This window comes from Rattus norvegicus, chromosome 14, assembly GCF_021556685.1.
Source record: "Rattus norvegicus strain SHRSP/BbbUtx chromosome 14, alternate assembly SHRSP_T2T, whole genome shotgun sequence".
NCBI classification, from domain to species: Eukaryota; Metazoa; Chordata; class Mammalia; order Rodentia; family Muridae; genus Rattus; species Rattus norvegicus.
The window spans coordinates 107,459,714-107,479,314 of NC_141547.1; the positions used below are offsets into that span (position 1 = coordinate 107,459,714).

The following is a 19,601-nucleotide window of genomic DNA, read 5'->3' on the forward strand; positions in this document are numbered from 1 at the left end:
GCAGCAGTCTCTTTATATGCAACCTTATATCTCATCTCTGACTGTTTCTGTAGCCTGAAGTGGCTGCCATGGTGCCTGGAAGACCTTTTCTCTGGCATCTACTGCTGACTGTGGTCTGGCACAAGCAGCTTGGTGTAATGAGATGCCAGTTGGCTGCTGCTTTGCAAAGAAAGTCACATCTATGCTTATTATTTGCTTTGGCTTGTTTTCTGTCTTTTAAAAATATTTATTTGTATGTCTGAATATTTCGCCTGCATGTGTCTGTGCACCATGTATGAGTTGGAACTAGACTTAAGGCCAGTTGTGAGTCAACCGTATGCGTGTTGGGAATTAAGTGGACTTGTATGGGAGAGCTGTACCTGCCATCTTCCCAGCCCTATCATTTGATTTTCAGATAAGATCTGAATGGGGTGAGATGGAATCTAAGTAATTTAATTTGCATTCGCCTGGTGACTAAGGATATTGAATATTTTTAAAGTATTGCCCATTAATACCTCTTTTTTTTTTTGCTGTTTTTGAAATTTAAGAATAGTTTTTGTGCATATATATGTATATGTTTGATGCTAGTGTTTATGTGTGTGTGCCTGGGAGTGTCCATAAAGTCCAAAAAAGGCTTGGAATACCCTGGAGCAATCATAGTTTCCCCTTCTTCATCTCCTTCACAATTCTCCCCCAACTACCTAATCATCCAACTCCATGTCTTCTTACTCTTTTTAGAAAACAAACAAGCAAATAAAATGAACAAGCAAAAAAACCCCCAATAAACCAGAATAAAACAAAGACAAAGGAAAACACAAAAACAACAACAACAAAAAAAAACAAACAAAAGACCAATAAAGTAAAAAAAAAAAAAATTCCCAAAGCATGAAGAGACAACAAAACGAAACAGAATATCCACAAAACTACCATTGAGTTCAATTTATTTGGGCCATCTTCTGTTGAGCATGGGACCTATCCTTTTTTGTTCTATTCTTATAGTGGAGACTTTCTATATTTACATTTCAAATGTTATCCCCTTTCCCAGTTTCTCCTCTGGAAGCCCCCCATCCCATCCCCCCACTCCCTGCCCCCCAGTCCCTGCCTTGGCATTCTACTACACTGGGGCATCCAGCCTTCACATGACCAAGGGCTTCTCCTCCAATTGATGCCTAGCAAGGCCCATCCTCTGCTACATACGCATCTGAAGATATGGGCCTCTCCATGTGTACTCTTTGGTTGGTGGTTTAGTTCCTGGAAATTCTGGGATGTCTGGTTGGTTGATATTGTTGTTCTTCCTATGGGGTTGCAAACCCCTTCAGTTACTTCAGTCCTTTAACTAACTGCAACATTGGGGACCCTGTTTTCAGTCCAATGGTTGTCTGCAAACATCACCTCTGTATTTGTCAGGCTCTGGCAGAGCCTCTCAGGAGACAGCTATATCAGGCTCCTGTGTCAGCATGTACCTCTTGGCATAGTGACTGGGTTTGGTGGTGGCATGTGGGATGGATCCCCATGTGTGGCAGTCTCTGGATGGCCTTTCATTCAGTCTCTGCTCCATACTTTGTCTATTTCCTCCTGTGGGTATTTTGTTCACCTTCTAAGAAGTACTGAAGCATCGAGACTTTTTCCATTCTTCTTCTTAAGCTTCATGTGGTCTGTAAGTTGTATCTTGGATATTCCAAGTTTTTAGGCTAATATCCACTTATCAATGAGTGCATACCATGTGTGTTCTTTTGTGATTGGCTTACCTCACTCAGGATGATATTTTCTAGTTCATTCCATTTGCCTATGAATTTCATGAAGTCATTGTTTTTGATAGCTGAGTAGTACTCCATTGTGTAGATGTACCACATTTTCTGTATCCATTCCTCTGTTGAAGGGCATCTGGGTTCTTTCCAGCTTCTGGCTATTATAAATAAGGCTGCGATGAACATAGTGGAGCACGTGTCTTTTTTATATGTTGGGGCATCTTTTGGGTATATGCCCAAGAGAGGTATAGCTGGATCCTCAGGCAGTTCAATGTCCAATTTTCTGAGGAACCTCCACACTGATTTCTAGAGTGGTTGTACCAGTTAGCAATCCCACCAACATTGGAGGAGTGTTCCTCTTTCACCACATCCTCGCCAGCATCTGCTGTCACCTGAGTTTTTGATCTTAGCCATTCTCACTGGTGTGAGGTGAAATCTCAGGGTTGTTTTGATTTGCATTTCCCTTATGACTAAAGATGTTGAACATTTCTTTAGGTGTTTCTCAGCCATTTGGCATTCCTCAATTGAAAATTCTTTGTTTAGCTCTGTATCCCATTTTTTAATAGGGATATTTGATTCTCTGGAGTCTAAGCTTCTTGAGTTCTTTGCATATATTAGATATTAGCCATCTATTGGATGTAGGATTGGTAACGAACTTTTCCCAATCCATTGGTTGCTGTTTTATCTATCCTATTGACAGTATCCTTTGCCTTATAGAAGATTTGCAGTTTTATGAGATCCCATTTGTTGATTCTTGATCTTAGAACATAAGTCATTGGTGTTCTGTTCAGGAAATGTTCCCCTGTGCCCTTGGGTTGGAGACTTTTCCCCACTTCCTCTTCTATTAGTTTGAGTATATCTGGTTTTATGTGAAAGTCCTTGATTCACTTAGACTTGAGCTTTGTACAGGTCGATAAGAATGGATTAATTTGCATTCTTCAACCTGCTGACCTCCACTTGAATCAGCACCATTTGTTGAAAATGCTATCTTTTTTCCCACTGAATGGTTTTAGCTCCTTTGTCAAAGATAAAGTGACCATAGGTGTGTGGGTTCATTTCTGGGTCTTCAATTCTATTCCACTTATCTACTTGACTGTCTGTATACCAATTCCATACAGTTTTTATCACTATTGCTTTAGCACAATTCCATACAGCTTGAGGTCAGGGATGGTGATTACCTCAGAAGTTCTTTTATTGGTCAGAACAGTTTCTGCTATCATGGGTTTTTTGTTATTCCAAATGAATTTGCAAATTGTTCTTTCTAACTCAGTGAAGAATTGAGTTGGAATTTTGATGGGGATTGAGTTTAATTTGTAGATTGCTTTTGACAAGATGGCCATTTTTTACTATATTAATCCTGCTAATCCATGTATATGGGAGGTCTTTCCATCTTCTGAGATCTCCTTCAATTTCTTTCTTCAGAGACTTGAAGTTCATGTCAAACAGATCTTTCATTTGCTTGGTAACAGTCACACTGAGGTATTTTATGTTACTTGTGACTATTGTGAAGGGTGTCATTTCCCTAATTTCTTTCTCAGCCTGCTTATCCTTTGAGTAGAGGAAGGCTACTGATTTGTTTGAGTTAATTTTATATCCAGCCACTTCGCTGAAGTTGTTTATCAGGCTGAGTAGTTCTCTGGTGGAACTTTGGGGTCACTTAAGTATACTATGATATTATCTGCAAATAGTGGTATTTTGACTTCTTCCTTTCCAATTTTAATCCCTTTGACCTCCTTTTGTTGTCTGATTGCTCTGGCTAGGACTTCAAGTACTACATTGAATAAGCAGCCTTGTCTAGTCCCTGATTTCAGTGGGATTGCTTCAAGTTTCTCTCCATTTAGTTTAATATTAGCTACTGGTTTTCTGTATATTGCTTTTACTATGTTTAGGTATGGGCCTTGAATTCCTGATCTTTCAAGACTTTTATCATGAAGGGGTGTTGAGTTTTCTTAAATGATTTCTCAGCATCTAATGAAATTATCATGTGGTTTTGTTCTTTGAGTTTGTTTATATAGTGGATTACATTGATGGATTTTGGAATACTGAACCATCCCTGCATCCCTGGGATGAAGCCTACTTGATCATGATGGATGATTTTTTTCTATGTGTTCTTTGATTTTGTTTGCAAAAATTTTATTGAGTATTTTTGCATCGATATTCATAAGGGAAATTGGTCTGAAGTTCTCTTTCTTTGTTGGGTCTTTGTGTGGTTTTGGTATCAGATGGTTTATGTGATCCTGATTTAACTTTGGTACTGGTATCTGTCTAGAAAAGTTTTCATTTCATTCAGATTTTCCAGTTTTTTTTCAATATAGGCTTTTGTAGTAGGATCTGATGATATTTTTGAAATTTCTCAGATTTTGTTATGTCTCCCTTTTCATTTCTGATTTTGTTAATTTGAATACTGTCTCTGTGCCCTCTGGTTAGTCTCCCACTATTATTGTATGATGTGCAATATGTGCTTTGGGCTTTAGTAGGGTTTCTTTTATGAATGTAGGTGCCCTTGCATTTGGAGCAGAGATATTCAGGATTGGGAGTTCATCTTGGTGGATTTTTCCTTTGTTGAATATGAAGTGTCCTTCCTTACCTTTTTTGATAACTTTTGGTTGAAGGTCGATTATATTGAATATTAAATTGTCTACTCTAGCTTGTTTCTTGGGACCATTTGCTTGAAAATTTGTTTTCCAGCCTTTTACTGTGAGGTAGTATCTTTCTTTATCACTGAGGTGTGTTTCCTGTATGGAGCAAAATGCTTGGTCCTCTTTATGTATCCAGTCTATTTCTCCATCTATGTTAGTTGAGATTTTTGGTGGATATAATAGCCTGGGCTGGCATTTGTGTTCTCTTAGGGTCTCTATGTCATCTGTCCATGACCTTCTGGCTTTCATAGTCTCTGGTGAGAAGTTTGGTTAATTTTGATAGGTCTTCCTTTATATGTTACTTGACCTTTTCTCCTTACTGCTTCTAATATTCTTTCTTTGTTTTGTGCATTTGGTGTTTTGACTATTATGTGATGGGAGGAATATTTGGAGTTCTGTATGCTTCTTGTATGTTTATGAGCATCTCTTTCTTTAGGTTAGGGAAGTTTTCTTCTATAATTTTGTTGAGGATATTTACTGGCCCTTTAAGTTGGGAGTCTTCATTCTCTTCTATATGTATTACCCTTAGCTTTGATCTTCTCAATGTGTCCTGGATTTCCTGGATGCTTTGGGTTAGGACCTTTTTGCATCTTACATTTTGACAGCTGTGTCAATGTTTTCTATGGTATCTTCTGCCCCTGAGATTCTCGCTTCTATTTCTTATATTCTGTTGGTGATGCTTGTGTTTATGCTGATCTCTTTCCTAAGTTTTCTATCTCCAGGGTTGTCTCCCTTTGTGTTTCTATTTCCGTTTTTAAATCCTGGATTCTTTCATTCGATTCCTTCACCTTTTAGGTTGTGTTTTCCTGTAATTCTTTAAGGGATTTTTGTTTTCTCTTTAATGGCTTCTACCTGTTTACCTTTTGTTCTCCTGTATTTCTCTAAGGGAGTTATTTATGCCCTTCTTCAAATCCTCTAACATCATTATGAGTTGTAATTTTTAAATCAAAATCTTGGTTTTCCAGTGTGTTGGGGTTTCCAGGGCTTGCTCTGGTGGGGGAACTGGGCTCTGATGATTCCAAGTGGCCTTGGTTTTTGTTGCTAGGTTCTTGCCCTTGCCTCTGGCCATCTGCTTATCTGTGGTATAGGTGGTCTTGCAGTATCTGACAATGGATTTACCCTGCTGTAAGCCTTTGTTTCAGCATTCCTGGAGACAGACTTTTTCCCAGTCGGATCTGTGTTTAAGCACTCCTGGAGACAGGCTTTCTCCCATTCGATCTGGGATACAGAGAGCTGTGTCACAGGGTGAGCTCCGGGTGCAGGCATAAACCGGAAGGATCCTGTCCCAGACTCTAGGCAGGTTCCTCTTGGGCCAGGAATGTGAGCAGAAGTGGTGGTCTCACCTGTGCTCTCAGGATTGTCACCACTTCTGAGAATCCAGCTCTCTACCCACTGGATCTGGGTGCAGAGAGCTGTGGCACAGGTTCAGTTCCAGTTCCAGGCCGGGCCTTATCTTTTTACTGGGTTGTTTGTTTCTTTGATGTTTAGTTCTTCTTGAGTCTTTTTGTTTGTTCTAGAATGTATGATTTTGATATTAATTCTCAATCAGAAATTTAAGTGGCAAATATTTTCTCTAATTTTATAATCTGCCTCTTCATCCAGTTGACAGTTTTCTTTACTCAGAAACATTTTAAATTTTGTGTATTACTGTTTCACTTACATGTATCTCTGTGCACATATGTGGACCAGACCTGTAGAGGCCAGAAGAAGGTGTTGTTTCTCCTGGGACTTGTGTAAAGGGCAGTTGTGGGTGCTGGGGCCCACAGTTGGGTTTTCTGCAAGAACAGCAAGTGCTCTTACCTCCAGGCCCAGGAAACTTCTTGATCTCACATAGTCCCTTTTGTCAGTTTTTCCGCCTTATTTCCTGAGCCTTACTTGTGTCTTATTTATGAAGTCCTTACTGTGCCTATATCTTGTAGTATATTCTCTACTTTTTCTTGTAGCACTTGCAGAGTTTCAGCTTTCTTTTGAGGTACTTGATCCATTTGGAGGTGTTTATTTTGTACAGTGTGAGAGGATCTTCTTTCAGTGTTACATGTAGATGTCCAGTTTAACTAATACCATATTCTTTTTGTAAAGGCTTGTCTTTTATTTTAAGTGCTTGTTGGCTTCTATGTAAAAACAGTAATCAGATGGTTGGAGTGGAGTTATGTGGGTTTATATCTGGTTCTCTGTTGTATTCCCTCAATCTGTTTCTGTTGTGTGCCAGAACCAGACTGCACATTACTATGGTTCTGTAGTACGTTACTATTTGAGTAATATTCTTAATGTTTAGAGTTGCTTTGCCTATGCAAGGGTCTGCTTACATACAAACTTAGAGATTTTTTTTCTATTTCTGTCAAGAATTGGTTTGCAGTGTTGTTTGTGTTTACATTAAATCTGTATATTGCTTTTGTTAGAATGGCCATTTTTATATAACTTTGACCATCCTTGAGTCTGGATCCTTGAATCTTCTAATGCATGGTTCTCAACTTTCCTAATGCTTCAATCCTTTAATATAGTTCTTCATGTTGTGGTGATCCCCTACAACCATAATATTATCTTTGTTACTACGTCATAACTAATTTTTCTACTGTTTTGAATAATAATGTAAATAGTTGTGCTTTCCGACTGCCTTAGGTAACTCCTGCAGATAGGTCATTTGACCATCCACCTCCCCACAAGGGATCAAGACCCACAGGTTGAGAACCATAATGTATTTTATCCATTTTTTTTAGTGCTCTAAAGTTTTTATTGTACAAGTCTTTTACTTTCATGGTTAAGTTTATTCCAAGGGTTTCTGGGCGTTTGTTTGTTTGTTTGTTTTGTATTCCTTTTTTATACTTGATCTTAGCCAAAAGGCCGATAAGAGATTGTATTGTTTTGTTTATGCTACTGTGAATGGGATTTCTTTCACAGAATGTTTGTCATTGGTGTATAGGAAGGCTACTGTTTTTTGTATGTCTGATGTTATATGATGTCACTTTGCTGAATGTGCTTAACACCTAGTTGTCTTTGAGGTCCTTGATGTATAGAATCATAAAATATACAAATAAAGTTATTTTGACTTCTGTTTGTACCTCTTATATATTCTTCTAATAAATTAATGCTCTCAATAAGACTCGAAAAGTAGTGGAGGAGTGGACATCCTAGTCTTGTTCATAATCTTAATGGAATACTTTTGAGTTTTTCTTCATTTAGCATGATATTTCTTGTCCATGGACTCGTATGTACCATTATTATGTCATGATAGGTTCTGTGTTTCTAGTCTCCCTAGGACTTGTATTCTGAAAGAGTGTTGGATTTTGTCAAAGGAAGTGGCTCTTTTGCATCTATGAGATGATCATGTGATTTCTGTTCTTGAGTCCATTTATGTGGTGGATTACATTTATTTACAGTTGTGATCCATCCTTCCGTCTGTGGAATGAAGTGATATAATCTTTTTGAGTATATTTTGAGACAAGCTTTTACTCTGTGGAATTCATGGAGATCCACCTGCCTCTGCCTTCTGAGTACTAGGATTAAAGGCACATACCAACAGACCTAACTTGATATGTTCTTGAATTCTGCTTATAAGAAGAAGAAATTTTGACCTGTATTTGTCCAGGAGATTGCTTATAATTTTGATTGTATCTTTATCTGGTTTTGCAATCAGTCTAATGCTGGCTGAATTTGTGTAAAAATATTTTTAGTTCTCCTGATGTAAATTACCTCAGTCTCCTAGGCGTAGGCCTGGAAACTTCTATTTTTTCAGCCTCTGAGACTTGCTGCTGAATAAACTCACCCCTTCCTATTTTTTTCTGGACTGTGATTGATTCAACTCAGCTGTTCTGGCTCAAGTCCTCTCCAAATCTTGGATTAAAGGTGTGTGCTAAGGACACGTCTGTGTTCCAGCCAGAGGGATTAAAGGTGTGTGCTAAGGGCTGAGCCACACCACAGCTAGAAACAGGTGTTTTCAGTAAGTAACACAATCCCTGGATTCACAATGTGATCAAATATCCTGCAACAAAATTGGAAGCTTTTCTTTTCTATTTTTATATACTAAGGTAGGAAGCACTAGTTTTTAGTTCTTCTTTAAAGGTATGGTTCTGTGATGACTGCATCTTGATCTGCAGTTTGATCAGTAGGTTTTTTTGTTTTTTTTGGTTTTTTTTTTATTGCTGCATCAATCACATTGTGATAGAGCTGTTTAATTTTTTTAATTTCTTGATTTAACTTAGTAGGTTGTGGCGATGAATGAGTTAAACCTCTTTGGCTCTCTGTGGGTCATGAACATCCTTTAAAATCTATATTTTCTCTCTGCTACTCCAGACCCAATCAGGGAAGTGGCCCCTGATTCTTACATGCCAGTGGACCTTTAAGTTTCATCTTTCTGCTTCCCTGTTATGGTGATTCTATTCTCCTCTCTCAGTCCCTTGCCCACACAATCTAAAAGTCCTGCCCTGTCTCCCTGCCCAGTCACTGTTTGTATGACAATTCTTTATTATCAGTCGAAACCAGCTGGAGGCAGGGACCCTCAGGTCTGGAAGTTCGGCTTTTGGAAATCAGAAACAGTTCCTAACAGTAGGTCTTATATATTTAGAAAGTCATCTATTTCTTTTATGTTTTCTAACTTGATGTTTTAAAAGTTTATCCATGGCATCATTGGTGTCATCTGCAGTGTTTCTTTGTCTCTAATCTTATTAATTTGGGTCTTTTCTCTTCTTGGTTATTTGTCTAAGGGTTATCAATCTCATTTTTTTTCAATGAACCAACTTTCATTGTTTTCTTTTTAAAAATCTTTTTTCTTTGTTATTTTTATTACATACTGATTTCTATCCTAATTTTGTTTTATTCTGTCTACTAGTTTTGAGTTTAGTTTTTCCTTATTTCTTTCAAAGCCTTGAAAATATGTCTTTACATTATTTATTTGGGATTTTTCTGATTTTTGTGATCTGGACCGTTGGAGCTTTGACTTTTCTCTTTGGACTGCTTTTTCTGTGGTCTTGCCCACTGTTGATTTTAGCTTTATAGTCTTGTGGTGAGACAAAATACATGAGTTCCATAGATTGCTGAGAAGAATGTCTGTTCTTCAGTATTTGAATTGAATGTTTTATAGATAGGTGTTAACTATTTGATCTATAGTATCAATCCCTTAACTCCATTATTTAACTTCTTTATTTTTTGTTTGGATGACTTGCGTTGTTGAGGGTAGGGAATGGAAGTCACCTACTGTTACTAAGTCTTGGAGTTAATCTGTGATTTTAAATCTAGTTTTGTTTATGAAATTGGGTACACCTGTGTTTTGTGTGTATATGTTTAGAATGATAGATTGTTTTACTTAATCATTATGAAGTGACCTCTATGACTTCTAATCTTTGTTGGTCAATTTTGTCATATATCAAATTTGAACTCCTGTTTATTTCCTGATTCCATTTAGCTGGAATATCTTTGTTCATCTTTCATCCTAAGATGGTGCCTAATTTTGGTGGTGAGACGTCTTTCCTGGAGGTCTTGTTTTCTGATCCGTTATGCGAGTTTATGTCTTTTGATGGGGAAGTTGGGTCTTGATTCTCAGACTTACTGAAAGTTTCATATTCATTCCTTTCATGTTGTTGATTTTGTTGTGTTTCTTAGTATTTGGTTCTGCAGGACCAGTCCCTTCATGTACTCCAACAGCTCATAGGTGATGATGCAAAGCTTGGGGTGGGCCAGCTGAGGCCCAGGATCTGTAACTGGGTGGTAGCTAATTTGATCAGCCTGCCAGCTCTCCCAAGCTGCCCACGGGAAGGGCAGGGCCAGCTCTCCTGAGTGCCTACAGTCATCAAGAGGTAGGGCTAGTTCTCCCACGCCAAATGGCATTGGGGCCAGCTCTCCTGAGCCCATTCTATGAGGGTTAGTGCCAGCTTTCTCAAATGTGATGGCCAGTGAGGGGCAGGGCCAGCTCATCCCAGTGCTCAGATATCCACATGGCAGCCCAGGACACAGACATTGACACAAACCCCTGCTACCGTAGGACCACAGTCAACATCAGCCCAGGCCAGGATGCCATGGTCTCAGGTGTCAGCACAGGCCACTCAGATCAGTTCAGCCCCTGGACATCAGCGTGGGGCTCAGGCAGCAGCCGGGACTATTGACATCTGAATAGATTGAGTGTAACACAGGCCACAGACCTCAGCATAGACCCCAGTTGCACAGTGATTCTGTTTTCCTCCACAGTTCACAAAGTGCTCAGCCTTGCTTTCTCTCCCAGCTCTTTACCACGTACTCCGTCTTTCCCATCCCTCCATCACGCGTCACGTGCCGTCATGGTGGACATAGGACTGGGCTTATGGGTGTTATTAGTGATAGCTTTATTATATTTACTTTTGCCCTTCCCCTTCTACTTGTGCTATTGGTATTGACTATTAGACCTCAGCCTTGTCACCAAGTACGTACAACTTTGCTGTACTCCAGGGCTTGTAGTAGCTGTTTTAAAATCCTGTATGTTAGTTCTTGTTTTCTCATTCATTTTTAAGTGTATTTCTGACTGTTTCTGTTTTCTTTCCAGGTCATGGATTGCTTTTCTTTTTATTGTATTTAGTATTTTTTTGTCGTATGATGTATATTAAGACCACTATATTTTGTCCCAAAAACTATTCAGTAGGTTGCTTGTGGTATTTTAGACTCAGCCTGTCAGTGGATGATATCTTTCTTCAGGTCGTCTTACTTGCCCTGATAAACTAGCTTATATCTTCTGTTCTGGCCATAATCTTCTACTCTAACAGAACCACTTTTTATGTGCATGGACGTACCATGTATGTGTCTGGTATTGGCAAAGGCCAGAAAGGACATCTCTGGCACTGGAATTACAGATAGTTATGAGGTACCTCTGGGTGTTGGTGGTTCTCTGGAAGAACAGTCCATGCTCCTAACTGCTCAGCCATCTTGCACGCCCTAGTCCCACTTTTCAGTTTCTCATTTTTAACTCTTTCTTGACTGCATTTCTACTATAGTTTTTCTTTAAAGTATGTACTGTTTTGTTTTTAATCTATTCAAAAAATTTACACCAAGATAAATGTTCCAACTTCTGGCATCTACTTAATTCTTTTTTTATAAGTTTTTCTGGGTTATTTCCTAAAGAAATAAAATCCACATTACTGAGGGAGGGTAAATAACCACTTGGGTTAATAATCTGTATTTTGAATTCTTTGTTTAAGTGATTTATTTTGAGAGGATGGAATTAGGAGGCAATTTCTTCCAGGAGTAAAAATTAACAGAATAACAACTAAGGATATTTTGGTTTTAGATACATTTTTCTACCTTACAGACATATTGGACATATCGATATTAGTTGGAACTACAGAATATATAAGAATATATAAGAAAGTAGTAATCTGTTGTTATGTATCACTAATTAGAACAAATGACTACATAATCTTTAAAAGAAACTATTATATTTGTAATTGTTTCTGTATAATTAAAAAGCTTTTCTTTCCTCTAAACTTCTTCCAGTAATCCTAAGACGGAGAGTCAAAGAGTAAATAAAAAAGTCAACAATGATGCTTCTCTTAGAATTCACAATCTATCCATTTTGGTGAAACAGATAAAATTTTATTATCAGGTAAGTGGCCATTTCTTTTTAAAATATTATTTTAATAACAATGTACATATTTATATTTTAAAATTCCTTGTTGAGAACTTGCACAAATGAACCTACTTGAATTACATTCTTGATGCATACTTTTTAACATGTAAGTTGAATACATATGTGAGTTGTTAAGTCTGCGCATTTCTTTTTTTTTTTTTTTTTCTGGGAGCTGAGGACCAAACCCAGGGCCTTGCGCTTTCTAGGCAAGTGCTCTACCACTGAGCTAAATCCCCAACCCCCCCTTACTTTTTTTTATGTCTGGAAATTTTGCCTGCATATGTGCCTATGTACCATGTGCATACCTGGTGACCATGGAGGCCAGCAGGGAAGTGATTTTCTGGAACTGGAATAACAGATGGTACGAGCCGACCATGGGGATACTGGGAAATGAACCAGAGTACTCTGGAAAAGCAAGAATGCTCTTCACTTCTTGGCCATCTCGCCTGCCACAAGCGTTAACTCTTATTGCTGCTAATATATCTCTCAAAATTTCTGTAGTTATTTTACACAAATTTTTTGTTTGGTAACCAATTTTTAAATGTTTATTTCAATATGTTTTATAATTTATGCTATGTTCTATTTCATTTATGAGTTACAGAGAAAGTGCTTTTAAATTTAATATACAAAACTTTTTTAAGTAAAAAGATAGTTCAGAAAATTTAGTTTGTATGCTTCTGATGTTTTTAGACATCTTTTTTCTTTTGTTTCTTTTTCTTTTATTTTTTAAGGCTGGGTTTCTCTGTATATCCCTGAATGTCCTGGAACTTGTAGGCCAGACTGCCTTCAAACTCAGCCTGCTTCTGCCTCCTGAGTACCCTGACTAAAGGATGCTCCATCATACCCAGCTCTAAATCTGAATTCAATATAAATTCACCCAGACAAAAACAGATGCTGCCCTACACGAGGCTCAAATCTTCAACCCTGGGATTAAGAGTTCCATGCTCTGAGCTAGCAAGGCAGCTAATTACCTAGTATATCTTTATTAATTTGTCTTTTGAACTCTTGAGTATTGAGAAAGAAGAGCTGACGTGCTATTTTAAACCAAAGGATTGATCAACTTTTCTTTTATATACTTTGAAGAGACATTAGTCGGTGAAGATGAACATAAACTTGTTTTGGAGAATTGGCTCATTGTTTCTACATTTTATCTAAGTTATTGGTTTAAATGCTTTTAAGAAAATCTATTTCATGTTTTATTATTTCATATATGTATATATAGTGTAAACAGTGTATCTTAATTATATCTACCCACCCTTGTCCCTGATCTGCCCTCCCACCTTTTCTGGAAGTCCCTCAAAATGTATCCCTCCCTCCCTCCCTTCTGGTAACCCACCAAGTCCTGTCAGTGCTGCCTGTACAATGTTAACTGGTCTTACTGGCTTAGTTTTGTGCAGTTAACAGAGATGCAGTAAGTTCATGAGTACAGCAACCATGTCAAGAAGATAACTTTTGAAATCCTCTCACTCTTAATTTTTTCTACCCCTTCTTCCTCAGTGTTCCCCAAATTGTGTTTATATATGAAGTCTGTTATTTCCCCAAAATTTATTCTGCAAATACTTTAATTCTCTTACTTAACATAACAAAGGCCAAAGTTATCCTGTTCCTGTAAGCTTTTATAGAGTAGTGTTACAACTTTAGAATAGACCAATTTTAAATAATTTTTGTGAGTTTTAAACTTTTCTTGATTTTTATTTTTACTCTAAGGGTTATTTTGTGCAAATGAGTATTTACTTGAATGAATGTGTATGTGCACCATGTGAACTACAGAGGCCAGAAGAGGGTGTATGATCTTATAGAACTGGAGTTGCAGATAGTTGTGAACTGTTACATGGGTACTAGAAATCAAAACCAGGTCCTGTGCAAGAACAGCAAATTCTTAACCATTGAACCATCTCTTCAGCTTCTCTGTTGTTCTTTTTCAAGTCTACAAAGTATTCGTCAAATCAAGTGTTTCTTTAGGTCAAGCTACAGGTCTTCTTTTCTCCCATGTGCATTCCCAGTGTATATGGAGGTCAAAAGAGTGTATCAGATCCCTCAGAACTGGTGGTGCTGATGGCTGTGAGACACCATGTGGGTACTAGGAATCAAATGTAGGCCTTCTGTAAGAGCAACAAGCACTTTTAAGCACTGGGCCATCTCTTCAGTTCTTAATTTTTTTAAGACTTTATATGTGTGCCTGGTGTGCCTATATTTAAGCCTGTACATACATGTAGTCCACATGGGCATCGGTGAATGGCATCGGATCCCTTGGAACTAGAGTTTCACAGCTAGCTAATCCACAGCTGCTTTGTGGGTTCTGGGAACTTAACCCAGGTCCTCTAACCACTTCAGCCCCTACAATGATTTATTCTTGGCTGTTTGTTTCCTTTGTTACATTGATGTTGGCTTTCTCTTCTGCTTGCTCTTTGCTTGATATCAACTCTTGTCGTAATTACGCAGTGCTATTCTTAATTGTCTCAGCCTTCACTCACTCCATCTTTTCACTTGGTCTTTTTTGTAGATAAAGAAGAGTAGGATTTTCTTTTATATAATAAGCTATTCTTGTGTACTCATTGTGTATTGATACTGTGTATTGAACCCAGGACCAAGTGCTGTGTCACCGTGCTATGTCCTCAGCCCTGGAATGCATCTTTAATTAAGACCATGTACATTTAGTTGTATTACTGACTGGTTTCTTGCCTCCTGTAAACTTGTTTTCCTCTTTGTCTTGACACAATTCTTTTTTCTCCTCTTTATCTTAGAGGCTTGGTGTTTTACTGAGTTGGACACATTTTTTATTTCTTTTTGTCATTTGTTTGTCTATCCTCTAAATTTTATTCTTTCCTAAAATCTAAAACTGTTTTCGACTTTTTTTTTTTAAAAGTACTCTGGTAGAATAATTTTAGTATCTTCTGTAGTGCTGGTTTAGTAGCTATGGGTTGTTTCAGTCTGAGCTATACTTAGAACATTTTCATTCTACTTATCTTTTAATTAAAAGAGAAGTTTGCTGGATACAGTCATAGTGATAGGCAGTTCTTTACTCTCTGTTCTTGTAATGTGTTGTGGTATACTTTCCTGGCTAGACTTGTCTACTGAGAGGCCTAATGTTTCTCTGATGAGTTTTCCTTGTAAGTCAGTTGGCATTTTCTCTTGCATCTGTTAAAATTGTTTCATCTTGTGGTTTTTAACATCTTAACAAAATTTCTTTTGTGGTCATGTCTGTTGTTCTGTTGAGGGTTCTTAATGGGTTAGGGTTAGGGATCCTGCTTGTACTTAGGTATTCATATGGGGGTTTTTTTTGTTTGTTTTTTTGTTTTTCTTGTTTTTTGTTTTATATTTGAGGCATTTTCTGGTATTTCTGTAAATGTTTTCTGTGCCTTAAGTTTGTGTTTTGGCGTCTTTTTGTGCACTCAGTGGAGTTCAGTTTCTTGGTTGTGATTTAAATTTCTTGATAGTTTTGGTATTGTTTTTTGTTTTGTGTTTTGGTATGTAGATGTAATATTTATTTTTATTGATGGATTTTCTTTTATTTGGTGCTGCTAGCCACTGTGGTGGTTTTTGTTGTTTGCCTGCTGTGCTGTCCATTTCCCATCTGTGTGTAGACTGCTGCCTCAGTCCTGAGTGCACTTTCTTACTTTTTTCATTTGCTTGTTGGAATTCTCTTTAAGGTTATTGTTTTTAAGCCAGACTGTTGTGTTGTTTTACAATTTACATATTCTATACTTTCAGTTCATTCAATGAATTGATTGTGAACTTCTTTTAAAACTTTTTAAGAATTTTTAGGCAGGGTCTCGCTATGTTGATTGGTCTGGAGCTCACCATGTAAGTCAGACTGGCCTAGAACTCATAGAGACTCCTCTGCCTATTCTTTGGAGTGTTGTGATTGAAGACAGGCCACTACACCTGTCCACTGAGTGTAAGCTTTTATAGGAGGAAGTTGTTGCTTTTTTCATATTTTGGTTCTAATTTGTAATTTAAACATTTGTCAGGGTTGGTATCTCATTATTTGGAATTCTTCTTAAGTAGAAACTTTCTCCGAAAGGCTCAGTATCTCTTGACTTCCAGAGAGGAGAAAAACCACCATAGCTATAAACACACCAAGACAACGCATTTACACAAAAATAAAAATGATAAATTATGTAGTAAAACTTGGAAAATTTTATGTTAATTGTAAAATTTGAAACTAGGATAAAAGTAACAGTAAATGTGTAAACTAAAGGATGCTGTCAGGATAAATGAAGAAAGGAAAGACAGTGACAAAAATAAAAACATTTTTTAAGAGTAAGAGATGAAAAGAAGTCTTATAACAGAAAATTAAGTAAAGCTAAGATGATAAAAAAATAAAACACATTTTTTAAAAAATATAAGCAACAAAAACAATTCTAGGAATAATAAACACATGGTGAAAAACATACCAAACAGTTAAAAGAAATGACACGAAGGGTTGAGGCAGCTTCATTCTACTCCTTTCATGGAGTCTGCTAGGTACGTGTGTGCTGGGTCATCGTTTGGCTTGCTTATCGTTCCTGCAGGTTGACCTAGAGTTCACTTGTCTTTCCTTGCTGCACTTACCAGTTTTTCTGCACTGAGTTTTGTGGACTATAGCCTTCCAGGTTTTTTTCTTGCTCCAGATAATGTTTCCCTTCGCTTTTGCACCCAAGATTTGCTTATATCAAAGCTGAAAGTGTCCCTCAGTTTCAGTGGATATCGAGAACTCAGAGAAAGAAGGTAAAGGCTGTAGACACTGAGCAGTGGGAGTCTGGAGAGCTGGCCTAGACCTTATGAAGGGTCACTGCTTTTGCAGAGGGTCACAGCTCCACGTTGGTTTATCAGTGCCTATAATCCTGGTTTTGGAATATAAGGTCCTCTCCTGGCTCCCATGGCCTTCTGTGTACATGTGGTGCACAAAATCTGTGTAGGCACACACATGCACATGAATTTAAAATTAATACTTAAAAATTTAAGGGGATGATTATTAATTGTTGGAATGTTTGCCTAGCATACACAAACCCTAGGTTAGCTTCTCTAGTCCCACGTTAACCAGGAGAGGTAGTAAAATGGTGTGAGAAAGCAAAAGTAAATACAAATAAAGTAGTGGTCTGGATCTAGATCCAGAGCTCCCAGTCCTGCCTGGCAGCAGAGCACATGTGGCAGGGAAGGTAAGTGCTCTTAGTGACCACAGACTTGTCACATGTGGCAGGGAAGGTAAGTGCTCTTAGTGACCACAGACTTGCAGGTCTTCACTGTAACCTTCAGGTTATAGAACTTGATGCTTATCACAAGATGTAAAGCCACCAATACGTTTGCTTTTTCATAGCCTAATTCCCCTGCTGCTGAAAATTCTTACTAAGTCAAACTATGCATTTTATATACATGCCTCTCATGACCTCCTCTCACCTAGACATAAGGGTAGGGCATCTTCAAGCTCCCACAATTGTGATGGTTTTTTGTTTTGAGGGCCTCAGAGTAGCAGTCTCAAACAATAGGCCTCCTTTCAAAATGACACCTGGTCCTAGCACTTTGAGATGTAGGTGAAAAGTCAATGAGAAGGAAAGATAGACAAAGGATGTGTACATTGTTGACAGTGCATCCTTTATTTTGGGAAGTGGGATAGGAGGGGTCTTTAATGACCAGCCTGTTATCCACTTACAAGCTAGGGTACTTTTAGGCCACAAAAGTGGATTGTAGGAGAAAGCAGAGAAGTTTCCCTTTTTGGCCTGTACATTGCTAAGAGTAACCAGTAAGTAGTCAGCTAAAGTTAGCGGATATCAAAAACAGTGACTTCATGAAATTCATAGGCAAATGGATTGAACTAGAAAATATCATCCTGAGTGAGGGAAGCCAATCACAGAAAAGCACACATGGTATGCAGTCACTGGTAAGTGGATGTTATCCCAAAAGCTTGGATTACCCAAGATACAATGTACAGACCACATGAAGCTCAAGAAGAAGGACAACCAAAGTGTGATGCTTCACTCTTTCTTAAAAGGGAGACAAAAATATTCATAGGAAGGGATATGGAGGCAAAGTTTAGAGCAGAGACTGAAGGAATAGCCATTCAGAGCCTGCCCCACCTTGGGATCCAGCCCATATACATACAGCCCCCAAAACTATATAAGATTGATGAAACTAAGAAGTGCATGCTGACAGGAGTCTGATAGAGCTGTCACCTGAGATGCTCAGCCAGAGCCTGTCAAATACAGAGGCAAATGCTAGCAGCAAACCATTGAATTGAGAACAGAGTTCTCACTGGAGGAATTAGAGAAAGGATTGAAGGGACTGGGGGCGTTTGCAACTCCATAAGAACAACAATGCCAACCAACCAGAGCTCCCAAGGACTCAACCACTACCCAAAGACTATACATGGATAGACCCATGGCTCCAGCAGAGGATGGCCTTGTTGGGCACCAGTGGAAGGAGAAACCCTTGGCCCTGCCAAGGCTGTATCCCCCCAGGGTAGGGGAACGGGAACGTTAGGAGGTGGAGTGAGGAGGGGAATACCCTTAAAGAAGAAGGGGAGGGGGTTGGGAGAGGTGGCTTACGTCTGGGGAAACCAGGAAAGGGAATAACATCTGAAATGTAAATTTAAAAATATTCAATAAAAATTAAAATTAGATTAACTAGATCATAAAAAAAAAAAGGTTAGCTGATGGGTAAACATCTTTGGTAATTGGCCATTACTTGGTTCCACAGGGCAAGACAGTAAAGACTCTAGAGACACAAGTGAATTTACTTCTAGAAACCATTACTGTAGTTACTGGAATTGTCACAATTCTACCTAAATTAAATAGTATATAAAACAGTGTGGCCCTGGCTAACAGTAGGGAGTGACAGTTTTTTTTTTTTTGTTGTTGTTGTTGTTGTTTTCTCCTGTACTGGGTCACCATGCAGACAAAATTGCTGGCACAGGAGTTCTTCCTGCTAGATTTAGACTTCTGAAAGCTGGGCTAAGACTGCCAGTGCTGCCTGGCTGCCATTTAGATTTAACTGTGGCCTTTTCTTCCCTGAGAGAAGGCTAAAGCCCTTTAAAAAAAATCTATAACTTTTCTGTTTTATGTGATTTTTTTTTAGAGGCCTGCTCCTTCCTCCTCCTCTCCCCCTCTCCCTCCTCCTCTTCTTCTCCCCCTTCTACTCTTCCTCGTCCTCTTCTTCTTCTTTCTCCTCCTCCTCCTTAAATCCATCACTTTTATTGTTGTTGTTCATTTTCCAGCATAAGCCTTTTTGTTACCTTGATTACTTCTAAAACTCTGCCATCTTTTTTTTCCTCTATGTAGCTGTGGCTGTCCTGGAATTCACCCCGTAGACCAGGCTGGCCTCAAACTCATATAGATCCTCCTGCCTCTGCCTCCTGAATACTGGATTAGAGGTGTGCACTGCCACCACCTGGCAAGATTCTGCTCTCTTAACTCGAATTTTCTGTTATTATCTTTTTTCTTTGTGTTCATATCTAGTTTGGGTTTTGAGAAAATACTACTTTATTAGAATAAGTTTGGAAGTTTTAAAAGATATTTTGTTGTGTCTCATTATGTTGGCCAAATGATACCAGGAAAATCAAAGTCTCAAGAATTCTTGGGTTTCTTAATCTCATTAATAAAATAACTTAAGAATGGATTCAAGTGGAAGCTGCAGGAAAGTTAAGAGCTTAAAGGAAATATACTCTAGGGCAGG

The 19,601-nt window shown here is 38.3% G+C and overlaps 1 protein-coding gene across 4 annotated transcripts in view; it reads left to right on the top strand.

Moving 5' to 3' along the window:
* Ccdc88a (coiled-coil and HOOK domain protein 88A) overlaps nt 1-19,601 on the top strand; it is a 154,720-nt gene that overhangs the window by 19,580 nt on the left and 115,539 nt on the right. For all 4 annotated transcript variants that reach the window (XM_087583636.1, XM_087583637.1, XM_087583635.1 and 1 more), the window contains 1 exon segment: nt 11,819-11,927. In XM_087583636.1, coding sequence (XP_087439762.1) covers nt 11,819-11,927 — 109 coding nt within the window.